Source organism: Musca vetustissima, unplaced genomic scaffold, assembly GCF_032173495.1.
Source record: "Musca vetustissima isolate MV318-11 ecotype Yass unplaced genomic scaffold, APGP_CSIRO_Mvet_v1 utg1267, whole genome shotgun sequence".
Taxonomy (NCBI): Eukaryota; Metazoa; Arthropoda; class Insecta; order Diptera; family Muscidae; genus Musca; species Musca vetustissima.
This window is the reverse complement of record NW_026887358.1, coordinates 49,362-77,360: the sequence shown is the minus strand read 5'-3', so window position 1 is coordinate 77,360 and position 27,999 is coordinate 49,362. Positions and strand designations below refer to the sequence as shown.

The following is a 27,999-nucleotide window of genomic DNA, read 5'->3' as shown; positions in this document are numbered from 1 at the left end:
ATTCATTTTACATTTATATTACAAAATCTCTTCCATATTTCTACAGAAATATGTCATTGCCAATAATTTAATGCATTTCACATTAGATTTGGATAAATATTTTGATATTTTTAATTTGGTTATTACTTGAGTATTATCATCAGTTTTTAAGGAGGTTAGAAACATCTTTAGAACAGCAATGAAATAAGAAATATATGAGAAATTTCTAATGGTGTTATCCTTCAAAGAGTTGTAAATATACAAACAAAGTGGGGGAGCGATTTACACTCCCTAAGGAAGGATTTAACGAAATAAACTAAAATTAAAAAAATAAATATTATTTTCTTTTCTCTTCAGTTCCCCAGTTATCCTTAATTATTATTATTTTCTGCACTATCAATTCTCAAGCAATAAACCTTTGGGATTTACTCACATAATTGCATATGTCCTTAAAGTTCTGAACAAGCAATGCTTTCAATGTTGCCATTACATATTTATGATTTTCCTTTGCTAAGGAACATTTTCAATTTACCACAAAATTACTTGTGAACATGAATGGGAAAATTCGGGGAAGAATCTACACATAAACCAACACTAGCAACAACAACAACATCTCGTTCATGTTGTTACACTTTAAGTTGTGCAAATCCAACACAAACACACACACACACCAAAATAGCCCATTATCCGATTAACATTAGTTTGTGCTACTCCTTTGATTGCTTTTGTTGACCACAAAACTGGTCGTAGACAGCCACAACATGAACCCACACACACAGAGATACTCATATACATATATATATTTTGAAAGGACAGATAATATAGAGTTGTGTATGGTAAATTTGAGGTTAGGGTTTTGAATTTCTTAACTGGCCACAAGTTATGAAAAATGGCAGAAGCCAGTCATAAAAGGAAATTACAAAGCCAGACAATAAATTTATGCATGTCAACATCACTGAACGTCGTAGAACGTAGTTCCTCAAGAAATATGCCAAGACATAATACAGTTATAAAACTTTGCAATGAAATGAGCAAAATAATAAACTTATGGACGTAAAGTGGGCAGCAAAATGTTTTACGAAAATTCAAAATATCAATTAAGTTATGGCATCTACAACGATTTTAATTACTGTAACATGTTGTTGTAGGGCAAGGATCGAATTTTTGCTGCTCCGACTAATGGCATGGAAATCGAATGCTAGTTATTAAATTTAAAATATTGAAAGTATTTGTATTAAATAAGAGGTCATTAATAGGATGATAATATTAATATGTAAATATGTATCATAGGTGCAGGAAAAGAGAGATTTTCTAGTCATACGGAAAATGTGAGCTATGCGAAGAATATATAAAGTAGACTTGTCATCACATAGATAAAGAGGGCGGCTAAGACTCTAGGAGAGAAGGAGTCGTCCAATAGACTAGCTATTTATATAAAACGAAGAGGAGTAAGGAACTCATCTATATTATTGGGAATGAGATCTAATATCTCATGTTATAAAAGAGAAGGACCACTTCTCAAATAGGCAATAGGATGAGTCCTTCTATTTAATATGTGAGAAAAGTTATTCTATACATTAGGCGTTTCTCTTCTATAGAATACATGAAAATAGTTTTTCAATAGAATAGAACAGTAAGAGTTCTTAAAAATTGCTGAGAGATATCTTCCATCGAAGCTGAAAGATGAGTTTTTTAGAATAAAAATGGAGGAATGTATACCCTCTAGAATTTACAACCAACGTTTCTTAATCCTCTAGAAGACATTATCATAGATTTATAGAAGATCTAAAAACGGATTTATTCTGTAGTGAAGATAAAAAGGATATTTTCTCAATAGAAGCTTTGAGAGGGATGTCTCTCTCCACACGACCTCAAGGTGGTGATATCATGGCTGTATATGTGAGATATGCGAAGAAGATATAGAGAAGTCTTATCTTCACATAGATAAAAGAGGACGGCTCTACTGAGGACTTAAGAAGGAAGTTACGCCATAGAATAAAACTCTAATGTATATTTCTCGTATGAACTGGGATAAAGCCAATCGGTGAAGAACTTCCTTATCTTTTAACTTAATCTGTGTGGTCAAAAATAGGCGATTTTCCAAAAAAAAAAAATTTCAAATTTCCGCCATTTGGTTAATTGTTGTTCGAAGCCAATAATCCTAGTTCATACGAGAGCCAGACATGTACTCTTTCTAACACCGTTGGAATTTTCGGATTCCGGTGTTCCACTGAGGAGTTATCATGCCCGCCATCAAAAATAAGGATTTTGCTTTGATCTCAAAAAACAACAACAACAATTTTTTGTAAATAATTTTTCTTCCTGTGTAGGTTCCCTTAAAAAGGAAAAAAATGTGAAGTCAATCTATTTCATAGAACTGAAGGTGATTTTGTATAGAATAAACGATGTACCCTCAAATAGAATATAAGAGGAAATCCGTTCTATAGAGTAGCAGAGGGGAGCTATAGGGGGAAGAGGATGAACACTTGAACAAAATATGAGAAGAGAAGAAATACCAAAAAAACACCTTCGGCACATTATAGACATGACATTCTGCAATAGAATAGCAGAGGAACGATCTTCTATAGAATAAAGCATTGGTGCTATAGAAGAAATAAAGAGGAGAGAGTAAAATGGGAGATGATTACTCATCTGCTGAAAGGAAGATAAGTTCTCTCTCGTAGTACAGAAGATAACTTATCTATAGAATAGACGAGGAGGAGTTCTTATATAGAATATAATAGGAGGTTTTCGTTTGTAGAATAAAAGAGAAGGAGCTCTTTTGCGTAATGGTAGAAACAAATCTTCTATATACTAAATAACCAGTGAGCGGAGCAGTATAGTCGGACGGGGCCGACCATATGGTACCATACACAACTTTCACGAAAATCTATATCTTTCTGTGGCAATATTTCGCGATTTTTCACACTCAACCAATATTACTAATATTCAGTACAAACCTTAAATTCTCGGTCCAGTTCATCCCAAAATTATTATCTGATCATCACCGAAAATTATAGGCGTTGTCCTTGACCATACATGGATCCTCATGGAAAATTTCAAAGCGATCAGCGCTAAATTTCCGACCTCTAGTGAGGTAATGGGTTACTAAATAATATACGTATACGTAATCACCTATAAATATTTAAGTGTAACTCCCACATCCGAGTTCATACAACAATATAATTGGTATCAATTTAAAGGTCAACCACTCCTCTTGGATATACTATCAACTTCTCGGATCTATGTCCTTCGGGTCCTACACAACTATATTGTCAGGGTATTATAGCTTTGTGCAGCCTCAAGAGTTTGTAACGCCGTGAAATATTGGTCCTAGACCCACCTTTAAGTATACCTATTGTCATATCTCGTCTAGCTGAGTCGATCTAGACATGTGTGTCCGTCCGTCTGTCCATTATAATTTGTAAACGTGATACAGGCCACAGTTTTGGACCAATCTTCACGAAATTTTGCATGTAGGATGGGTTCTGGCCAATGAAGACCCCTATTGTTTTTGGCAAAGATCGGTTAATATTTAGGGGATGAAATGGACCATCGAACGTCTGTTTTTCTGAACGCTACAGAGGCCGCAATTATGGCCCAAACATCGCGAATTTTTACATGGAGAAGGGGATCGGGTTTTGATAAAGATCGGTCAATATTTAGTGGGTCAAATGGACCCTGGCTTTTGTGTGAAAAATTACAAAATTTGTATTCTATGGCGTATATATTTACACCTGAATGACATAGACCCGAGAAGTTGATAGTATATACAAGAACGTTATTTTCTCAATAGAAGCATTGAGTAAGGATTTCTCTCTGCAAATGACCTTCAAAACGACCTGGTGTTCTCTCTGAGCAGGATCTAAATGAGATCATCCCTGTATCGAAGGTCTTTAAGAAAGATCGGAAGAAGATCTCCTCTCTTCTTCTAAAGAATACCTGAATATTATTTATTATAGAAGATTTCTATGATTTTCTATACTCTGCATAGAAGACATAATGATGAAGTTTTTATTTATTTTTAAATACCTAAAGAATATATTTTCTCTAAGAAAGACTAGGAAAAAATCTCGCTCTTTTGAATACTTCTTCTAATGGGGATCTGTAAAAGGACTTCTCGCTTGAGAAAATTCCGTGAAGGCCTGAATAAGGTATTGTCTGTACAATATAGAAAATGTTTGGAAAAGTTTTTTCTTTATCTATAGAAGGGTTGAAAATGGTATTTTTCATCGTTAAAACTAAAATCGATAGTAAAAACCAGTAAGGAAAGTAGTAAAGTCGGACTGGGACGACTATACGATACCCTTCACCACTTTGGGTATATTTTACATATGTATCCTAACAGACGACGCGTTTTGTTAAAGATCTATATATGAACCGATTTCAGGGAACTTGCCAGAGACTAATTTATATAACATCAGTACGTTGTGTCAATCGGTCTAGCTATGTATCATTTCACGAAGCTTAGCAACTTAATTTTAGACTTAATTCAGTACCTTATACAAAAATTCGTGTAAATCGAAAGATATATAGGGTATTCGGATGAAAATACATATGGTAGCTATATCTAAATTTGAATCGATTTTCACGAAACTTGGCAGACATCATTCTCGATCTTATTCATAACTCTGTGCCAAATTTCGTGCACATCAAAAGATTTTCAGGGAATTTAGTGGACTATTTACCTAAAATCGGGCGAAGCTATATATGGGAGCTATATCTAAATCTGAACCGATTTTCACGAAACTTTGCACACATCATTCTATACTTAATTTAGTACGCTGTGCCAAATTTCGTGCAAATCTAAAGATATATAGGGACTTTGGTACACAATTAACCTTAAATCGGACGAATATATATATATATATATATGTATATGGGAGCTACATCTAAATCTGAACCGATTTTCACGAAACTTGGCAAACATTATTCTAGACCTTATTCATTACGCTGTGCCACATTACGTGCAAGTCAAAAGATTTCCAAGGACTTTAGTGGACTATTTACCTAAAAGCGGGCGAAGCTATGTATGGGAGCTATATCTACACATTTCATCAAAACACATTGCACACATCATTCGTGACTTTATTCATTACGCTGTACCAAATTTCGTGCACATCGAAAGATATATAAGGACTTTGGTGCACCATTTACCTTAAATCGGACGAAAATATATATAGGAGCTATATCTAAATCTGAACCGATTTTTCCCAATTTCAATAGGGTTCGTCCTTGGGCCAAACAAATGAGCTGTGCCAAATTTCATCCAATTCGGATCATAAATGCGACCTGTACTTTGTTTACAATTTAACATGGACAGACAGACGGACGGACGGACATGCATAAATCGACTTAGAAAGTGATTCTATGCATATTCTCAAAAGGAACCATGGGTCTATCTCGATTATTTGTGCCTGTTACAAACATATGCACAAATACATAATACCCTGTACAACAGTATGGTGAAGGGTATAAAGAGTAGTAGTTTTTCTGAACTTGTCTTCTCATGGATAATGTTCTCTCTAGAAGAGAACATGAATTATGTCTTCCCTCTAATGAAGACCTAAATATCACCATGACTTATAAATATAACTGAGAGATAAGAGGCTTCTTACCTACAGAAGTCCAAAAAATAATTGGATAACTTACAGGTTTTCTATAAATCGATCTCGATTCAATTATCCCCCTTTATTGAATACCTTGGAAATGTATTTTTTCGATAGAAGACTTGAAGAAGACCATATATTTGTAAGACAAATTTAGAACATATGCTTTATAGGCAATCTATAGAATACATATAGCAGATTTATTCTGTCTCTGAAATATAGGTTAGCAGTTTTTTGCCTATGGAGGAATTTCAAACTTTACAAATGAGTTTCTGTCGATATATGATATGTTGGAAAATTTCTCATTTCCTGTCACAGAACCCCTGAAGGTGGTACTCTGTTGCATTCCCATAAAACCCTAAAAAATACAACTTGTAGAAGATATCCTATCTTAAGCTGACCTTTAGAGGTTATTTTGTGTGTAGAAATACAGTGGAAGACCTCTCTTGTCAAATTTTATCATTCCTCTTCGACATTTTCCCTAACTTCTTAAATTGATCCTCGTCCATGTTATTACATATTTAATATTCCTTATTGCAAAGTTCCAACCATAAATTTTTCTTTCCCGTGCCATATACACTTGTAAATGAATTCAATTTCCCGCCTTCTCCAAAACTGCCATACTTACTTGGAGCAATGTTTCGCTCATTGATGTCCGCTAAATCGACCAGATAGGCACCAATTTTCAAACCACGTACACAGCCGATGTAACCCTGCAATGTGGGTGCATCCAAATTGGTGCGCAACAAATTCACCGGATCATAACCGCCAATGTTCAGTTGGAAATATTCTGTGGGTGGTGCTGGGGGACGATGGGGCGATAGGACCTCTGGAAAAGAAAAACAAAAACAAAATGTAAAATAAACTTGGGTAGACACACATACATACACACACACACAATAATGAATAAACGAAATTGCAACAAAACGACAAAATTAACAAAACGGCATTCAATTTATGCCGAATCATTGAAACAATATCCACGTTTGAATGTGAAGTGAAATGAAATGAATCGATTCGATTCGCCTATCGCATCGCAACGAATGCAATGGCATGGAATGTGACAAAAGGAGGCATATTGAAATTATCGCCATATTTAGAGGATGTGAATGGATGTGCATTGCGTTCGGCATCCTCTTTTTAAATATCGACGACAGGACCACTCTGCCCGTATTCATTCAAGTATAAATTATGACTGGAGGGTATCAATGCTTATTTCCGCCAAACATTATGCTGATGTGGTCAGAACGTGATTGTAATGGTGTTTGTTGATGGCGTTCGGACTAACAATTTTGCACGATGGTCTAAGTTTTATACACGTTCCGGATATTGGTTTAGTTTGGTAACATATGCACCAACGTGTTGTGGTTAATAGAATGGGTGATAAAAAAGCTGTTAGATGGGGTTTTATTTGAAAAACAAAAATTGAGATATTTTTGTTCGGGATGAAGAAGTGATATACAGTGCCCTAAGTAAACTGAGGCCTAATTTTTTCCATAGCAAAAACATTGCTCTCATTTAACTGTTCGATTTAAAAAGACAAAACTGCCGTCAGAGAACTGGGACGTAATTAAAAAAACGTTCCCAATATACAAACGAAAAATGACCAACATAAATGTGGATTTCAAAAATATTTTTTTCCATGGTCCATCATAGAAGTGGTTTAAAAAATTATTTTTTTTCAAAGCCTCTCATAGGCGTGGATCTAAAATTTTTTTTCAAGATCCATAATAGGTGTGGATTTAAAAAAAATCCAATGCCCATAATTTGTGGATTTTTAAAATAATTTTGTTGGATTAAAAAAAAATTGTTTCAAGATCCACAATGGACGTAGATTAACACAAAATCTTTTTCCAAGCCCCATAATTTATAGATTTTTTTAAATATAGTCTATAAAGGCCTATTATAGACGTAGATTTTTATAGTAATTTCTTTCATTGCAATCATAGGCGTGGATTTTAAAAAAATTTTGTAAGACCAATCATAGACGTGGGTTAAAATTTTTTTTTTAAGGCCCATCATGGCCCAATATAGGCGTCGATTTTTAAAGTTATTTCATAGGCTTAGATTTTTAAAATTATTTTTTCAAGGCCCATCATAGACACGGACTTACATTTTTTTCAATGTCCATCATAGAAGTTGATTTTTCTATAATTTTTGTTTCATGGTTTAACATGTTTGCTTTGATTTTTATACCCTTCACCACACTGTGGTACCGGGTATTATGTCTTTGTGCATATGTTTGTAACAGGTAAAAGGAAACGAGATAGACACATGGTTGATTTTGAGAATATGCATAGAATCACTTTTTAAGTCGATTTATGTATGTCCGTCTGTCTGTCCATGTTAAATTGTAAACAAAGTACAGGTCGCATTTATGATTCGAATTGGATGAGATTTGGCACAGGTCACTTATTTGGTCCAAGGACGAACCCTATTGAAATTGGGAGAAATCGGTTCAGATTTAGATATAGCTCCCATATATATTTTCGTCCGATTTTAGGTAAATAGTGAACCAAAGTCCCTATATATCCTTCGATTTGCCCGAAATTTGGCACAGCGTACCGAATTAAGCGTAGAACTATGTGTCTAAAATTTCGTGAAAATCGGTTCTGATTTAGATATAGCTCCCATATATATTTTCGTCCGAATTTAGGTAAATGGTGCACCAAGGTCCCTATATATCTTTCGATTTGCACGAAATTTGGCACAGCGTACTGAATTAGGTCCAGAATGATGTGTGCTGAGTTTAGTGAAAATCGGTTCAGATTTAAATATAGCTCCCATATATATGTTCGTCCGATTTAAGGTGAATGGTGCTCCAAGGTGTCTATATATCTTTCGATTTGCACGAAATTTGGCATAGGGTACTGAATTGGGTCCAGAATGATGTGTGTAAATTTTCCTGAAAATCGGTTCAGATTTAGATATAGCTGCCATATATATTTTTTGTCCCAACCTGCATCGATTTTATGGTAAATGGTGCACCAAAGTCCCTATATATCTTTCGATTTGCATGAAATTTGGCATGGCGTAATGAATTAGGTCTAGAATGATGTGTGCTGAGTTTCGTGAAAATCGGTTCAGATTTAGATATAGCTCCCATATATATGTTCGTCCGATTTTAGGTAAATGGTGCACCAAGGTCCCTATACATCTTTCGATTTGGACGAAGTTTGGCACAGTGTAATGAATTAGGTCTAGAATGATGTGTGTTAAGTTTCCTGAAAATCGGTTCAGATTTAGATATAGATCCCATATATATTTTCGTCCGATTTAATGAAAATGGGGACTAAAGTCCTTATATATCTTTCGATGTGCACAATATTGGGCATGGCGTGCTGAATTACGTATGGAATGATGTTTGCTTAGTTGGAAATCGGTTCAGATTTTGATATAGCTCCTATATATTCTTTCTTCCTATTTTATAACAATTCTGTACAATGAGCTGTAGTTAATATAAATTAATCTCTGGCAAGGCTCGTTGAAATCGGTTCAGTTTTAGATATAGTTGCTTTAAATTAATTTACATAATTTTGTCCCATTGTATAGAGCCACTGTATATTTGACCAAATGATAAATTTAGTATAGGTTGCAGAATGACATGTTTATTGATCCAATTTCATTTTACTGGTCCTTGAAAAATGTAACGTCTTTTAGAATTCATCTGTTAAATGTACCCAAAGTGGTGAAGGGTATCATATAGTCGGCCCCGTCCGACTTTACTACTTTCCTTACTGGTTTTTCTAAAAACAAAATGCCCTCAGTGGAATGAGTTTTTTTCTATTTTATAGAACAAATCCGTGACTTCATTTATTATATCCTTAATTGTATTAACCCACACTAATACACCAACGGATTGGCTTTAACATCCGATTCCAGCTATAACTAAAGTCATACATTATAATTGTGGTCATTTACCTGTCAATGATTGTTAGCTGGACCATAGTAGTTTTAGTGGTTGTATTGGGTGTGGTACACCTAAATGACTATGGTTGTAAATTAATACACATATGTTTGTGTGTGAAGCCACACACACACACACACATACATACAGACGCACGCAAGTCTTCATAGCATAGCATATGTAAGGATAATTGCAAGTATGATTTGTTGTTGGCTTAATTAAAATTGCCAACATTACACACACACACACACTCACATTATATAACTTTTGGTTAAGGCCATTCCGTTCGAAATTGAAAGATGTTCGTTTGTGTAGTGGGAGATCCTAACGAATAACTACATGGCAAAGGAATTTATTACTGACTGTTGTTGTTGTTGTTGGTTCTGTTACAATTAGTAGATATATTGCTGCTTTTCAATTTGGTGTTGGTCATTAGCAATTGCCAAAAATGTTTGACAATTAAATGTGGCGTCTTTTTAGCGGTTAATTAAATTGTATTAGAAAAGTCTTTTGAGGTGTGATTGTGAGGTTATTTGTATCGCGTTACCGTGGAAATAACTACTAAAACCTTGTGTGTGTGTGTAATGTTGGCAATTGTAATTGGGCCAACAACAAATGATAATTGCAATTATCCTTGCATATTCTTGCATACCGATTTTCGGGAAACTTAACACACATCATTATATACCTAATTCATTACGCTAGGCCGAAAATTCGTGCAAATCGAAGGATAATTAGGGGCTTTGGTGGACCATTTACATAAAATCGGACGAAAATATATATGGGAGCTCTATCTAAATCTGAACCGATTTTCAGGAAACTTAACACACATCATTTTATACCTAGTTCATTACGCTAGGCCAAATTTCTTGCAAATCAAATGATATTTAAATCGTACGAAAGTATATATGGGAGCTATATCTAAATCTGAACCGATTTAGAGATAGCAAAGTATAGGTCGCATTTATAATCCGAATTGGATGAATTTTGCCACATGTCAACTATTTGGCCCAAGGGCCAGCCCTATTGAAATTGGGAAAAATCGTTTCAGATTTATATATAGCGCTCATATATATAGTTTCGTCCGATTTTATGTAAATGGTGCACCAAACTCCCAATACTGACCCGATTGAGACAAAATTTTGCACAGCGTATTGAAGTAGGTCCAGATTGATGTATGCGATGTTTAGTTGGAATCGGTTCAGATTTAGATGTAGCTGTTATATATATTTTGGTCCGATTTAATGTAGATGGTACACCAAAGTCCCTATATCTCTTTTGATTTGCACGAAAATTGGCACGTCGTACTGAATTAGGTGTAGACTACTGTGTGTTGAGTTTCGTGAAAATCGGGCCAGATTTAGCTATAGCTCCCATACATATTTTCGTCCGATTTTAGGTCAATGGAGCACCAAAGTCCCTATATATCTTTCGATTTGCACGAAATTTGGCATAGTGTACTGAATTGAGTCTTGAATGATGTGTGCTAAGTTTCATGAAATTCGCTTCAGATTTAGATATAGCTCCCATATATATTTTCATTCGATTTAATGTAATGGTCCAGCAACGTATCTATATATCTTTCGAATTGTACGAAATTTGGAATATCATACTAAATTGAGTCCAGAATGACATGTGCTATGTTCCTTGAAAATTGGTCCGTATTCAGATATAGCTCCCATATATTTTCATCCGATTTGATGTAAAGGGTGCAGCAAAGAACCTATATATCTTTTCATTTGCACGAAATTTTCCATAGCTTACTGAATTGAGTCTAGAATGATTGTTAGTCGGTTTACTTATAGATAAAGATGACATATTTAAGTTCGTTCAATTTCAGGTCAATGTTCCTTCCAAAAGGCTACGTCTGTTAGGATACATATGTAGAATATATCCAAATTGATAAAGGGTATCATATAGTCGGCCCAGTTCGACTTTACTACTTTTCTTACTGTTTTTTTTAAAGCCAAGCATATTAAGAAAAAAACAATTTTTCATTCTTCAAAAAACCACAATGCCAAATTATAACCTATTTCTTCGGAATATGGATAAAAAACCCAATTACCCAATTTTAATTTACAGTCAGTTGGTGCCCAAACTCCTAAAATACCGAAATTTGTGGTCTGCCGTATAAAGTGGACCAGTATTGATAATGTTTGGTAGGCATTTAATACATCTACCTACCAAAAATTATCAAAACTGAGTACCCAAAGTACCAACATACAGTCAGTTCGGTGGAGAAACGTGTTCAACCTCCCCAAAATACCGAAATTTGGGAGATACAGTTATATAATATAAAATAATAATAATCCTTCCTACCAAAAATTGTCTCTGAAAATATGCAAATTGACTTACATTACAAATTAGAGGCTATTAGCATAATGCAATATCTAGTTTTTTTAGTACGTTTTTCAAATACCCAGCATCATTGTACGCCCACACACACATAATACAAATTTTACAATTTCTATTTCCATTCATTTTCATCAATGCCAGTTTCAAATCAATTTCATTTCACTAATAAATATTTATTCAGTGATACTTATCTTCAAAACAATTACACACGCACACACAGTCACTAACACAAATATACTTTTTCTTCTTCTTCTTCTTGCACACTTACCCATTTCAGGATTTTTCCACGGTTTATTTGAATATTCGTCTAATAGTTGGGTACCCTTCTCAATCACCACACTCTTTCCGTTCACATGCATCTCTGTGTGTTCCGGCTGTCGTACAATTGCCACTTGAATGCTCTTCAACGTACTCACGCTCTCGTCGACTATCGTCAAATTAACAATTTCATCGCCGTAATTATAGAGGAAGACAATCTCTCGTCCGCCCGTTATGAACAAGTGGACGAAATTATTATAATGATCGTTGGCGTACAGGACCATCGAGTTGGTGTCGTAAGTGCGTAAATTAATGAGTATGTCCTTGTTCAAGACACCTTTAAGCATTTCCCGTTCCTCGTCAACGAAACCGACTTGGGCGTCGGTGGGCTGGGCGGTGGCACTTAAGTAGTTGCGCATCAAGAACGATTCGCGGTTAATGAATGTAAGTGCCTTTTCATTAATATCTGAGTGATGGCAGCGATGGAGATGAAGACGCGTGTAGCGGCGGGAGGAAACGCGTAAGAAAGTGTTAAGAAATAATTATAAGTAATTGTACAAATCGAAGTGCGGCCAAGTGGCAATCACAGCGTGTGAGATTGTCACCAAACCGTTGATTGCCGGCCGGCCAGTCAACCAACCAGCTAACCAGCACAGCTATACTTACTGGTTTCACAGAACTCTCCGATGTGTGCCCAAGTGTTGTTGCACACACACTTAAATGTACTCCACAGCTCCTTGCATTCGGCTCCGTTTTTACAAGGATTTGGCACACAGGATGGTTTGCAATCTTTGATAATTTCCGACAAGTGCACCGACATGTAACTGTAAATGTCCAAGATTTCGCCGTTGACAACGAGGCCACGGAAACAGCCAATTAGACCGGCCTTGACGGATAGTTTTTTCAAGAGGTCACTGGAAAAAAAAAAAACGTGAAGGGAGTGAAATTTATGACAAATTGAGAAAAATTTGTTTCTATTATTTTAAGTTTTATGGGATGATTTTCAACACCTAACGAATAATTCTTTCAATGACTAACACAATCATGGATTGTTTAAAGAATATTTTTCCAAAGATTTTCACAAGGTTGGATTTTCGAAGAATATTTTTTAAAAGGACTATCACAAGCGTTGAAGGGATGTACCAAACTCATCTCAAGTCTGGAGATAGGATCAATTCTGCTACCTCTCCTATAGAACATTTGTAAAACGTATTTGAAGCGAATTGACTATAAGATTGAATCCACATTTGGCATAGTTGATTTTCGCACTAAACATTAACAACATTCAAAAGTCAGTATTTTAAAGTAAAAATTCTTCTCCTTTATCGCATTTACTCTTCTATCGAATTTCATTTACATATTCATCTCCATCCTTTAAGTAAATTCGTGTGAAATTCAATTCAATCAATTAAATGCCACATTAACTATTCTCCGAAAGCAACAAAACAACAAGAACAATAGTAACAGCAACAAAAACAAAGACGATAACTGCTGCTGCTACAACCAACACTTCATTCAGTACCAACGACAACAACAACAACAACAATAACAACAGCAGCAGTTGTACTTTATTTTTCGTTTTCCAAATTCAAATTGATGTCAACACTTTTCATTCATGGTTCGATGGGGGGTTAGGTTCTCTATTAGCACGTTCGCGTTGTTAGGCCAGGTGAAGGTACGCGATAGTGTTGGTTTTAGTGGTGCTGCTGTTGGTAGTGTGTGCGGTAAATTTGTGGTACATTCGTTCATTTTGTGGGTTACTCATTCGTCATGCAATGATGCATGCACATGCATGCATGCATTCATTCTGTCAGTCATTCGCTCGCTCGTTTCAACCATCAGTCGTCGCTGACGATGTTACCAACATCCTATTAAGTCATTAGCATAGCGCATACATCATTCACATCCTTCATTTTCAATACAACTTTGAAGAGTGTTTAGACCAAAGTGGATGTTTGATGCGCGTATGTGTGGGTGAGTGTTCATACATACATATTTTTGGGGAGCGGTTTTTTATTTGAACAATAAATGTTCGTTATATATAGGTACAATTGTGAATAATTTATTATCAGTTGTGTTGAACTTTTATTCCACACGAAGTATAATAGAAGGTTATAATAAACAGCTATAATTTAAAAAAAAGGATTATTCAAAAAATCCACGCCTAGGGCTGTGATAGTAAAAAAAACAAGTGAAAAAGCGTTAAGTTCGGCCGGCCGAACTTTGGATATCCTCCTCCTGCGGCTATAGTTCATTATCGAACTTTACGTTCTAATTTTTTATCTCGTTATCCTTCACAGGTGAAATGATTATAATAGAGTCTTAACTCAAAACTCGGAACAAATCAGATAATTATTTTAATATAAACCAGTAAGGAAAGTAGCAAAGTCGGACTGGGCCGACCATATAATACCCTTCACCACTATATGTATATTGTATATATGTATCCTAACAATTCCATGTCATGTCAAGCTATGCTAAATTTAATTTCATTCATATTTAAGGAAATCGATTTACTGTTAAATAGATAATCTCAATCAGACACCCGTTCGAAATATATATGGTACGTTGTGTAAAATTTCGTGTCAATCGGACAAACATTAGGAGTTTGGTGCACCATTTACTAAAATATATATGTGGGACCTATGTCTAAATCTGAACCGATATTCTCGAAATTTAACACACCTCATTCTAGACTCAGTTTAGTACGCTATGCCAAAAATGGTGGAAATCGAAAGATATATAGGGATTTAGGTTCAACATTTACATTAAATCGGACGAAAATATATACGTGAACCGATTTTCAGGTTCATCATCATTCATCATTCTAGACTTAACTTAGTACGCCATGCAAATTTCGTGAAATTGAAAGATATATAGGGGCTTTGGTACTCTATTTACATAAAATCGGACGAAAATATATATGGGAGCTATATCTAAATCTGAACCGATTTTCACGAAACTTAACATATGTAATTCTAGACTCAATTCAGTGCGCTATAAAAAATTTCGTGCAAATCTAAAGATATATAGGGAATGTGATGCACCATTTACATCAAATCGGACGAACATATATATGGGAGCTATATCTAAATCTGAATCGATTTTCACGAAACTTAGCACACATCATTCTGTACCTAATTCAGTACCCTATGCCAAATGTCGTGCAAATCGAAAGATATATGGGGACTTTGGTGCAACATTTACCTTAAATCGGACGAAAATACATATGGGAGTTATACCTAAATCTGAAGCGATTTTTACGAAACTTATCATATGTAATTCTAGACTCAATTCAGTGTGCTATACCAAATTTAGTGCAAATCTAAAGATATATAGGGAATTTGATGCACCATTTACATCAAATCGGACGAACATATATATGGGAGCTATATCTATATCTGACCCGATTTTCTCGAAACTTAACACACACCATTTTAGAGTTAATTCAGTACTCTATGCCAAATTTCGTGCAAATCGAGAGATATATGGAGACTTTGGTGCACCATTTACGTAAAATCGGACAAAACTATATATGGGAGCTATATCTAAATCCGAACCGATTTTGACGAAACTTAGCACACATAATTCTGGACCTAATTCAGAACTCTGTGCCAAGTTTCGTGCAAATCGAGAGATATATAGGGACTTTGGTGCCTACATCGGACGAAAATATATATAGGGGCTACATCTAAATCTGAACCGATTTTCACCAATTTCAATAGGATTCGTCCTTGGGCCAAGTTTCATCCAAATCGGATCATAAATGCGACCTGTACTTTGTTTACAATTTAACATCTACAGAGGGACGAACGGACGGACGTTTGCCTGTTACAAACATATGCACAAATACATAATACCCTGTACCACAGTGTGGTGAAGGGTATAAAAAGGGGATTATATGGGGACTACCCAAAAAGGGGGCGAATATGAATAATTTTTGGTAGGGAGATTTGTTACCTTATACGACTACAAAATACAAAACTGCAGCAAATTCGGTTGAAAAACGCGATCAAGAACCCCAAAATACCGAAAATTGGGGGTGCCCTTATATGGGAGCTATCCGAAAAAATTGACCTATAGTACCCAATAAGAACCCAATGTAGCAAATTTCAGCGAATTTGGTTGAAAAACGCGCTAAGAACCCCAAAATCCATGTACAAATTCGCGATGTTTGGGCATTAATTGCGGCCTCTGGAGCTACCAGAAAAACCGACAAAAATTAAGTATTTGGTACACTTCATACCCTAAATGTTAACCGATCTTTACCAAAAACAATAGGGGTCTTCACTGGGCCGAACCCATCCTATATGCAAAATTTCGTAAAGATTAGTCCATAACTGTGGCCTGCATCGTGTTTACAAATTATAATGGACAGACGGACGGACGGACGAACGGACACACATGTCTAGATCGATTCAGCTAGTCGAGATATGACGATCGTTATACTTAAAGGTGGGTCTAGGACCAATATTTCGCGGGGTTACAAACTTTTGTGGCTGCGCAAAGCTATAATACCCTGACAACATAGTTGTGTAGGGTATAAAAATCCACGCCTATAGCTATGATTGTTTTCAAAAAATATTTTTTTGAAAAATCCCCGCCTATGGCTATGATAGTTTTCAAAACATATTATATAAAATATCAGCGCCTATGGCAGTGATATGTATCAAAAAAAAAAAAAAAAATTTAAACCAGTGAGCGGAGCAGTATAGTCGGACGGGGCCGACCATACGATACCCTACACAACTACCACGAACTCTAACTTTCTGACGATGTTTATTCCGAGTCTGAGTAATATTTCGTGATATTTGCCCCCTCTTGTCCGATTAGAGGTTAACAACACCTCTTTCTGACTTGTTTCGAATATTCAGTACAGTCCTTCTAATTACTTGTCCAGATTACCTTCACGGTGGGTTGTGTTGTGATTTTCGGATTATACTCTACTCGAAAACACACAAAAAATTATGTTTTCCGTCCATTTCATACCAAAATTTTAATCTGATCATCACTGAAAATTGTAGGCGTTGTTCTTGACCATAACTGGAACTTTATGAAAAATTTCAAAGCCATCAGCGCGATATTTCTCCGTCTAATGTGGTAATGGGTTACTAAATAATATCTGAATACGTAAGCACCTGTAAATATTTGACTGTAACTCCCACATCTAAGTAGATACATCACTATATTTGGTATCAATTTAAAGGAAAACCACTCCTCTTGGATATGCTATCAACTCCTGGGGTCTACATCCTCCAGGAGTAAATATATATGCCATAGAATACAAATTTTGTCATTTTTCACACAAAAGTCAGGGTCCATTTGACCCGCTAAATATTGACCGATCTTTATCAAAAAATGCATGCTTATTCTCTGGCCCGATCCCCTTCTCCATGCAAAAATTCGCGGTGTTTGGGCCATAATTGCGGCCTCTGGAGCGACCAGAAAAACCGACAAAAATTTAGTATTTGGTCCATTTCATCCCCTAAATATTAACCGATCTTTTCCAAGAACAATAGGGGTCTTCATTGGCCAGAACCCATCCTACATGCAAAATTTCGTGAAGATTGGTCCATAACTGTGGCCTGTATCGTGTTTACAAATTATAATGGACAGACGGACGGACGGACGGACGGACACACATGTCTAGATCGACTCAGCTAGTCGAGATATGACGATCGGTATACTTAAAGGTGGGTCTAGGACCAATATTTCGCGGCGTTACAAACATTTGGGGCTGCACAAAGCTATAATACCCTGACAACATAGTTGTGTAGGGTATAAAAATCAGCGCCTATGGCTGTGATATTTTTCAAAATATATATATATATATATATTATTAAAAAAATCCACGCCTATGGATATGATAGATTCCAAAAAATACCATTTAAAAACCAGTAAGGAAAGTAGTAAAGTCGGACGGGGCCGACTATATGATACCCTTCACCACTATGGATATATTAAACAGGACTATTAACATGAAATTGGATGAAATAAAATATGTGATATTTATCTAAATGTGAATCTACCTATATATCCATAAGTTATATAAATCGACTTCAATCAAATATAAATAGGTTATCTGTTGGGCTATGTCGGTACTTCTAGAAAACGCAACTACGTAATTCTATGCTCAATTTTGTACGTTGTGCAAAATTTGATGTCAACCTGACTAGCATGAAGAGTTTGATGTCCAATTTACTTAAAATCGGGCGAAAATATATATGGAAGCTCTATCCAAATATATCGAAGGATATATAGGGACTTTGGTGCACCATTTACATGAAATCGAAACGAAACTATATCTGAATCTGGGCCGATTTTCTCGAAACTGGGCAGACATCATTCTAGGCTCAATTCAGTACGTTATGCCAAATTTCCTGCAAATCGAAAGATATATAGGGACTTTGGGGCACCATTAACATGAAATCGGACGAAACTATATATGGGAGCTATATCTAAATCTGGACCGATTTTCGCGAAACTGGGCAGACATCATTCTAGACTTAATTCAGTGCGCTATGCCAAATTTCGTGCAAATCGAAAGATATATAGGGACTTTGGTACGCCATTTACCAAAAATCGGCCGAAACTATATATGGGAGCTATATCTAAATCTGAACCGATTTTAACGAAACTTGGCACACATCTTTCGTGGCTCAATTCAGTACGCTATGCCAAATTTCGTGCAAATCGAAAGATTTTCAGGGTCTAAAGTCCGTAAATCGGGCGAAACTATATATGGGAGCTATATATAAATCTGAACCGATTTTCACGAAACTTGGCACACATCTTTCGTGGCTCAATTCAGTACGCTATGCCAAATTTCGCCTAGGGCTGTGATAGTTTTCAAAAAATATTGATTAAAAAAACCCACATCTATGGCTAGGATCGTTTTCAAAAAAAAAAAACAATATATGTATATATATATATATATTACTTAAGAAATCCACGCCTATGGCTGTAATGTTTAAAAAAACAATAAAAATTTAAATAATTTAATTTCGCTCAATTTTTCTGCATTCAAGGTAACAACGAGTTTAAATTATTCGATGACCTTTCAAAACGATATATGTATGTACTATTCAAAGCATTCATGCAAATTTGCAAGGCAGCAGTTACACCATCACTCCGTACAAATAGTGCAGCCCACGTTACCACGACTACGATCCCGATGACGGTGATACCAGCACTTAATTGCTTGCAAAAAGTATTGAATACATTTTTAATTGTTTAACACTTTTGTCGCCTGGGGGGCCATTGTACGGCCAAGTGTCAGGGGAAATGCGACGAAATACGAAAAACACTGTCATCGATAGCAATTTTATGGCAACAATTAAAGGACAAACCAATTTGATTTGGTCAAACGTTCAACTGACCAATCGTCATACCTTCCACAGTCACCATTGGCTCCATCCCCACCCCTGTTATTGCCAGCGTTACCTTGTCTGGTTGGCTATGCCAACAACAGTAACAGCAGCAGCAATAAGTGCATCAAACCTTTTAAGCTTTTAACATTTTAACGTATTCCAGGACAAGCAACCGCTGCGGATGACATAAACGGATCACGGATGTGGATGGCTGTTGTTGTTGTTCAGTGTGTGCGTGTGTGTGTTTCGTTATGTTCACAATTTTAGAAAACCTCCTGCAGGAAATGTTTTTGTGCTAAATTTAAATGCTAAAAATAACAACTCACACACAACACTCACACAAATACATGAGTGTGTGTGCCTGACACAGATTGACTGTGCTGTAAATGGGAACTCGAACACCGCTATGTTGCACTCGGCCAACGATGACCATCAGCCTGTGATGACCACCACCAATGGCGGTGGTTTCCAAAACCAATAACAAAATTATTAAATGCCGGACATGGACTAAAATCTACAACAAAACAAAACACAGTCTGTGTTGTCGTGTGTGTGTGTGTTTATGTTGTTTGTAAGTGTGTTTTGCCGGAACAGAATGCAACGATGTAAATGTTATTTACAATTGAAGAAAATTCTATATAACATTTATAAATACCAGAGAATTGAACAACCACATGTTATTTCAGAAATATTTAAATTTTTGCATTTTGATTTTCTAAGCTCTATGTACATGTAATTTATATATATATAGCAATTTTTACATTCATTTTTGAGAACTTTTGTAAATTTAAATTGAGGTCAGTGGTGATGGACAACAAATTTGTATGTATTTTTGAGAATTAAAAATATGTTTTCCTATTAAATGTAAGAGTGGAGTTGTTCTAAGAATATTATTTAACACATCCATCTATCGATTTTATTAAAAAATCCACACCTATAGCTGAAATAGAGGTTTGGGAAAATATATATGTGTGAAAATATGATTAAAAATGTTTATTGACAACAGTTTCCATTTATTATCCACTATATTGATGCGGCTGACAACATCGCCCGGCAAAATCTCCATTTACCAAAATTTTGATGTTTATCGCCCAATAACAAAATGTCCTCTCCATCACACCCATAAATCCATGCGGTTATTTTATGGAACAATTTTCTGATCATATTATGTATATATTTTTATGTATGCTTTTCACCGTTTGCATCGTTAACACTTCGTATTGTGATTGCCACACAACCACCGAACCAACATAATATAGTGCTTGTCGGTAACGAAAAGAACAAGTCACTGACACCTTGACTTTTCCTGCCGTGGTTACCTGTCGTGATTGATGTTCTTATTTATGGTTCGTTGCAATTTCAAGAGAGAACGGCATACCGCCAATGGACACTTGAAGTCAACAGATGTTGCACACATTTCAGTTAGTTTATAAACATTCGTGAATGCGCACACACATACATTTATATTAGGGAAAATATTTATATGTGTGTATGTATTAGGGTGGATCCATCTAGGCGTGGATTTTGAAAAATTTTATTTTTCAAGGACTATTAAAGGCATATCCTAGAATGTTTTAAACTTTATTTTTCAAGGATTATTACAGATCTATGATAGGATTCTTTAGATTTTCTTTTTCAAGGAATATCACTGTTTTAATTTAAATTTTTAATGACCGCGAAGCTATAGCCGATTTGGTAATATTTTTCAAAGACTATCACAGCCATAGGGAAGGATTTTTAAATAAAACATTTCAAGGACTATAAAAGTCATAGGCGTGGATTTTTTATGATTTTTTTTTCAAGGACTACACAGCCATAGAAGAGGATTTTGTTAATGAAAGATTTCAAGGACTATAACAATCATAGGCTTGGATTTTTTATATGATTTTTTTTTCAAGTACTAAACAGCCTTAGATCCGGTTTTTATACCCTACACAACTGTGTTGTCAGGGTATTATAGCTTTGGCAGCCCCAAAAGTTTGTAACGCCGCGAAATATAGACCCACCTTTAAATATAGCGATCGTCATATCTCGTCTAGCTGAGTCGATCTAGACATGTGTGTCCGTCCGGCCGTCCGTCTGTCCATTATAATTTGTAAACACGATACAGGCCACAGTTATGGACTAATCTTCACGAAATTTTGTATGTAGGATGGGTTCTGGCCAATGAGGACCCCTATTGTTTTTGGAAAAAATCAGTTAATATTTAGGAGATGAAATGGACCAAAAACTTTATTTTTGTCGGTTTTTCTGGTCGCAATTATGGCCTAACCACCGCAAATTTTTGTATGGAGAAGGGGAATGGGCCATAGATAAGCATGTCTGTTTTGATAAAGATCGGCCAATATTTTGCGGGTCAAATGGACCTTGACTTTTGTGTTAAAAATGACAAAATTTGTATTCTAGTATATTGCTGTACGGGCTCGGATGTGGGAGTTACACATAAATATTTACAGGTGCTTACGTACTGAGATATTATTTAGTAACCCACACTAGAAGGCAGAAATATAGCGCTGATCGCTTTGAAATGTTCAATGGACATCGGCTATAATTTTCGGTGATGATCAGATATAAATTTTGGGATGAAGTGGACCGAAAACATAATTTTTTGTGTTTTTTTCGAGTCGATATATAGGCCTCAATTATAATCCGAACATCACAACACAATCCACGGTGAGGGGAATCTGGACAAGTAATTTGAAGGGCTTTACTAAATATTGGGAATATTCGGAAAATATGTCAGTGTAAGGAAGAGGTGCTGTTGATCTCTAATCGGGCAAGAGGGTGCAACTATCACGAAATATTGCTCAGGCTCAGAATAAACGTCGTCAGAAAGTTAGAGTTCCGTGGTAGTTGTGTAGGGTATCGTGTGGTCAGCCCCGTCCAACTATACTGCTCCGCTCACTGGTTTAAATTATATTTTTCAAGGACTATCACAGCCATAGGCGTAGATTTTTGAAATTAATTTAAGGACTACACAGTTTTAGGCTGGGATTTTTTATATTGTATTTTTCACGGACTACCACAGCCTTAGGCTTGTGTTTTAAATTATATTTTTTTCAAGGACTATTACAGCCATAAACGTGGATTTTTAAGTTATTTTTTTCGTACTATAAACCCATGCGTGAATTTTTTAATTATATTGTTCAAGGACTATTACAGCCATAGGCGTGGTATTTTTTAATTAATTGTTTTAAGGACTGTTACAACTCTAGGCGTGGATTTTTTTAATTAATTGTTTCAAGGACTGTTACAACTCTAGGCGTGGATTTTTTAATTAAAATTTTAACGGACTACTACATAGTAGAATATTTTTCAAATTATATTTTTCAAAGACTGTCATAGTCATAGGCGAGGATTTTTTAAATAAAAATTTTCAAGGACTATCGCAGCCTTAGACCTGGATTTTTTAAATATTTTTTTATAGGACTATCACATCCATAACCGTCAATTTTGTACATCATGTTTTAAGAATATCACAGCCATAAGCGTACATTTTTGAAATGCTGTTTTTAAGGACTACACATCCTTAGGAATGGATTTTTTAAATTGTATTTTTCAAGGACTAACACAGGCTGGGATTTTTAAATTGTATTTTTCAAGAACAAATTAATTATATATTTAAATGTGTATTAAAGTTATATAAGCGGTGATTATATAACCGATTTTTATATAATTGATATTTTATGACCTACTCTAGTTCAATATTCCATTGATTGTCTATCCACCATTCATATACATATGTATATATGCCAGAGATGCATTTTATAGTTGTAAACCCCATATTAACTTTTCAACATTTATGGCTGTGTTCGAGGCCATATTGCACACCGTCGTGCAACAAACAGTTGTTATGGTTAAAATATTTTCAACATTAATTATACAAGTGTTTTACATAAATTTTCAAGTGGTTACTGGACATCAACTACACACAACACCATTATGCAGCGATTCGCCACATCTCACATGCATGAATGACTCTGGCAGGTGGCACTGATGTTCATGAATATCATCTACTGGCTCATGGCTGAATGGCTTTAAGCCATGCAGGGCAAATAACAAACAATATGCCTGGTTTCCTGCCTGTTGCCATTCTTTAACATATTGATGTTTGGGGGAAGAAAATTCGAAATCAATTTGAAAAAGCAATTGAACTTTTTTTGGTTGATTAAAATTCAACATTTTTTTGTTTAATTTGAAGACATTGCCCGGTGATGATTTTTACAATATTTCGTGATGCCATATTGTTTTTATTTGTTCCCTTACTGACCACAATATATAATTGAGTAATCCAATTATGATAACATATTGCCCGTAATTGTATTACTCATTCAATTAATCCCAATCGTCATGGCATTTAACATTAAAATTAAATAAATATGGATTTATGTATATCGTATAGATTGACTGGATCAAATGTTAAACACTCAGTTTTAATATTCAGTGGAAATCCGAATATTAAACGGTGGTAATTAGGTTTTTTTCCATTACTAGGCATGTGATACATATAAATAATGTTAAAAAATCGAGGCATCAGCAAAGATAAAGTACAATTAATGAACTAATTGAAAATGTTATTAAAAAACATAAAAAATCCACGCCTAAGGCTCTGATAGTCCTTGCAAAATTTTATTTAAAAAATCCACGCCTATGGCTCTGATAGTCCTGGCAAAATTTTATTTAAAAAATCCACGCCTATGGCTCTGATAGTCCTGGCAAAATTTTATTTAAAAAATCCACGCCTATGGCTCTGATAGTCCTGGCAAAATTTTATTTAAAAAATCCACGCCTATGGCTCTGATAGTCCTGGCAAAATTTTATTTAAAAAATCCACGCCTATGGCTCTGATAGTCCTGGCAAAATTTTATTTAAAAAATCCACGCCTATGGCTCTGATAGTCCTGGCAAAATTTTATTTAAAAAATCCACGCCTATGGCTCTGATAGTCCTGGCAAAATTTTATTTAAAAAATCCACGCCTATGGCTCTGATAGTCCTGGCAAAATTTTATTTAAAAAATCCACGCCTATGGCTCTGATAGTCCTGGCAAAATTTTATTTAAAAAATCCACGCCTATGGCTCTGATAGTCCTGGCAAAATTTTATTTAAAAAATCCACGCCTATGGCTCTGATAGTCCTGGCAAAATTTTATTTAAAAAATCCACGCCTATGGCTCTGATAGTCCTGGCAAAATTTTATTTAAAAAATCCACGCCTATGGCTCTGATAGTCCTGGCAAAATTTTATTTAAAAAATCCACGCCTATGGCTCTGATAGTCCTGGCAAAATTTTATTTAAAAAATCCACGCCTATGGCTCTGATAGTCCTGGCAAAATTTTATTTAAAAAATCCACGCCTATGGCTCTGATAGTCCTGGCAAAATTTTATTTAAAAAATCCACGCTCTGATAGTCCTGGCAAAATTTTATTTAAAAAATCCACGCTTATGGCTCTGATAGTCCTGGCAAAATTTTATTTAAAAAATCCACGCCTATGGCTCTGATAGTCCTGGCAAAATTTTATTTAAAAAATCCACGCCTATGGCTCTGATAGTCCTGGCAAAATTTTATTTAAAAAATCCACGCCTATGGCTCTGATAGTCCTGGCAAAATTTTATTTAAAAAATCCACGCCTATGGCTCTGATAGTCCTGGCAAAATTTTATTTAAAAAATCCACGCCTATGGCTCTGATAGTCCTGGCAAAATTTTATTTAAAAAATCCACGCCTATGGCTCTGATAGTCCTGGCAAAATTTTATTTAAAAAATGATGTGTGTTAAGTTTCGTGAAAATCGGTTCAGATTTAGATGTAGCTCCCATATATATTTTCGCCCGACTTAATGTAAATGGTGCACCAAAGTCCCTATATATCATTCGATTTGCACAAAATTTGTCACAGCGTAATGAATTAGGCCTAGTATGACGTGTTTTAAGTTTCCTGAAAATCAAGTTAGATTTAGAGATAGCTCCCATATATATTTTCGTCCGATTTAATGTAAATGGTGCACCAAAGTCCCTTTATATCTTTCGATTTGTACGAAATTTGGCAAAGCGCAATGAATTAGGTCTAGAATGATGTGTGTCAAGTTTCCTGAAAATCGGTTCAGATTTAGATATAGCTCCCATATATATTTTCGTCCGATTTAAGGCCAATGGTGCACCAACGTCCCTATATATATTTCGATTTGCACGAAATTTGGCACAGCGTAATGAATTAGGTCTAGAATGATGTGTGTTAAGTTTCGTGAAAATCGGTTCAGATTTAGATATAGCTCCCATATATATTTTCGTCCGATTTGAGGTAAATGGTGCACCAAAGTCCCTATATATCTTTCGATTTGCACTAAATTTTGCATAGCGTACTGAATTGCGTCTATAATAATGTATGCTAAGTTTCATGAAAATCGGTTCAGATTTAGATAAAGCTCCCATATATATGTATACGCCCGATTTTAGGTAAATGGTGAACCTTTTTATACCCTACACAACTATGTTGTCAGGGTATTATAGCTTTGAGCAGCCCCAAGAGTTTGTAACGCCGCGAAATATTGGTCCTAGACCCACCTTTAAGTATACCGATCGTCATATCTCGACTAGCTGAGTCGATCTAGACATGTGTGTCCGTCCGTATGTCCGTTATAATTTGTAAACACGATACAGGCCACAGTTATGGGTTCTTGGCAAAGATCGGCTAATATTTAGGGGATGAAATGGACCAAAAACTTTATTTTTGTCGGTTTTTCTGGTCGCTCCAGAGGCCGCAATTATGGCCCAAACACCGCGAATTTTTGTAAGGAGAAGGGGATTGGGCCATAGATAAGCATGTCTGTTTTGATAAAGATCGGTCAATATTTAGCGGGTCAAATGGATCTTGACTTTTGTGTTAAAAATGACAAAATTTGTATTCTATTATATTGCCGTACGTGTTCCGATGTGGGAGTTACACATAAATATTTACAGGTGCTTACGTACTGAGATATTATTTAGTAACCCATTATCACACTAGAAGGCGGAAATATAGCGCTGATCGCTTTGAAATGTTCAATGAGGATCCAGGTATGGTCAAGGACATCGGCTATAATTTTCGGTGGTGATCAGATAAAAATTTTGGGATGAAGTGGACCGAAAACTTATTTTTTTTTAGGTTTTTCTAGTCTATATATAGGCCAAAATTATAATCCGAACATCACAACACAACCCACGGTGAGGGGAATCTGGACAAGTAATTTGAAGGGCTTTACTAAATATTGGGAATATTCGGAAAATATGTCAGTGTAAGGAAGAGGTGCTGTTGATCTCTAATCGGGCAAGAGGGTGCAACTATCACGAAATATTGCTCAGGCTCAGAATAAACGTCGTCAGAAAGTTAGAGTTCCGTGGTAGTTGTGTAGGGTATCGTGTGGTCAGCCCCGTCCAACTATACTGCTCCGCTCACTGGTTTAAATTATATTTTTCAAGGACTATCACAGCCGTTGGCGAGGATTTTTTAAAATATATTTTTCAAGGACTATCACAGCCATAGGCGTAGATTTTTGAAATAAATTTAAGGACTACACAGTTTTAGGCTGGGATTTTTTATATTGTATTTTTCACGGACTACCACAGCCTTAGGCTTGTGTTTTAAATTATATTTTTTTCAAGGACTATTACAGCCATAAACGTGGATTTTTAAGTTATTTTTTTCGTACTATAAACCCATGCGTGAATTTTTTAATTATATTGTTCAAGGACTATCACAGCCATAGGCGTGGTATTTTTTAATTAATTGTTTTAACCCTTTCAGTGTCAATAAAAATTTTTGTCGGAATAAAAATCTAAAATGTTGTATTTAAAATCATATAAAGGGACATAGTTTAGAAAAAATAGCAACTGCCATTTTAACCCTCGGCATGCTTCGTCTGTCTTTCAGCAAAAATAAAAACAACAATAGTAACGGTACATAGGATAACCGAAAAATCGCAAAGAAAGAGAGTACGTTTAAATGTCGAATATATTCGACAAAAACACTGAAAGGGTTAAGGACTGTTACAACTCTAGGCGTGGATTTTTTAATTAAAATTTTAACGGACTACTACATAGTAGAATATTTTTCAAAGACTGTCATAGTCAAAGGCGAGGATTTTTTAAATAAAAATTTTCAAGGACTATCGCAGCCTTAGACCTGGATTTTTTAAATATTTTTTTAAAGGACTATCACATCCATAACCGTCAATTTTGTACATCATTTTTTAAGAATATCACAGCCATAAGCGTACATTTTTGAAATGCTGTTTTTAAGGACTACACATCCTTAGGAATGGATTTTTTAAATTGTATTTTTCAAGGACTAACACAGGCTTGGATTTTTAAATTGTATTTTTCAAGAACAAATTAATTATATATTTAAAGGTGTATTACAGTTATATAAGCGGTGATTATATAACCGATTTTTATATAATTGATATTTTATGACCTACTCTAGTTCAATATTCCATTGATTGTCTATCCACCATTCATATACATATGTATATATGCCAAAGATGCATT

At 35.4% G+C, this 27,999-nt stretch overlaps 1 protein-coding gene across 1 annotated transcript in view; it reads right to left on the bottom strand.

Annotated features, from left to right (window-relative positions):
• The window catches only part of LOC133334934 (axotactin), a gene marked incomplete at both ends in the record, with an annotated part of 83,254 nt that overhangs the window by 5,900 nt on the left and 49,355 nt on the right, over positions 1–27,999 (bottom strand). Inside the window, 3 exons of the mRNA XM_061543245.1 lie at positions 6,217–6,417; positions 12,119–12,574; positions 12,775–13,022. Of these exons, the coding sequence (XP_061399229.1) occupies positions 6,217–6,417; positions 12,119–12,574; positions 12,775–13,022 (905 nt within the window). The remainder of the gene's footprint in view (positions 1–6,216; positions 6,418–12,118; positions 12,575–12,774; positions 13,023–27,999) is intronic.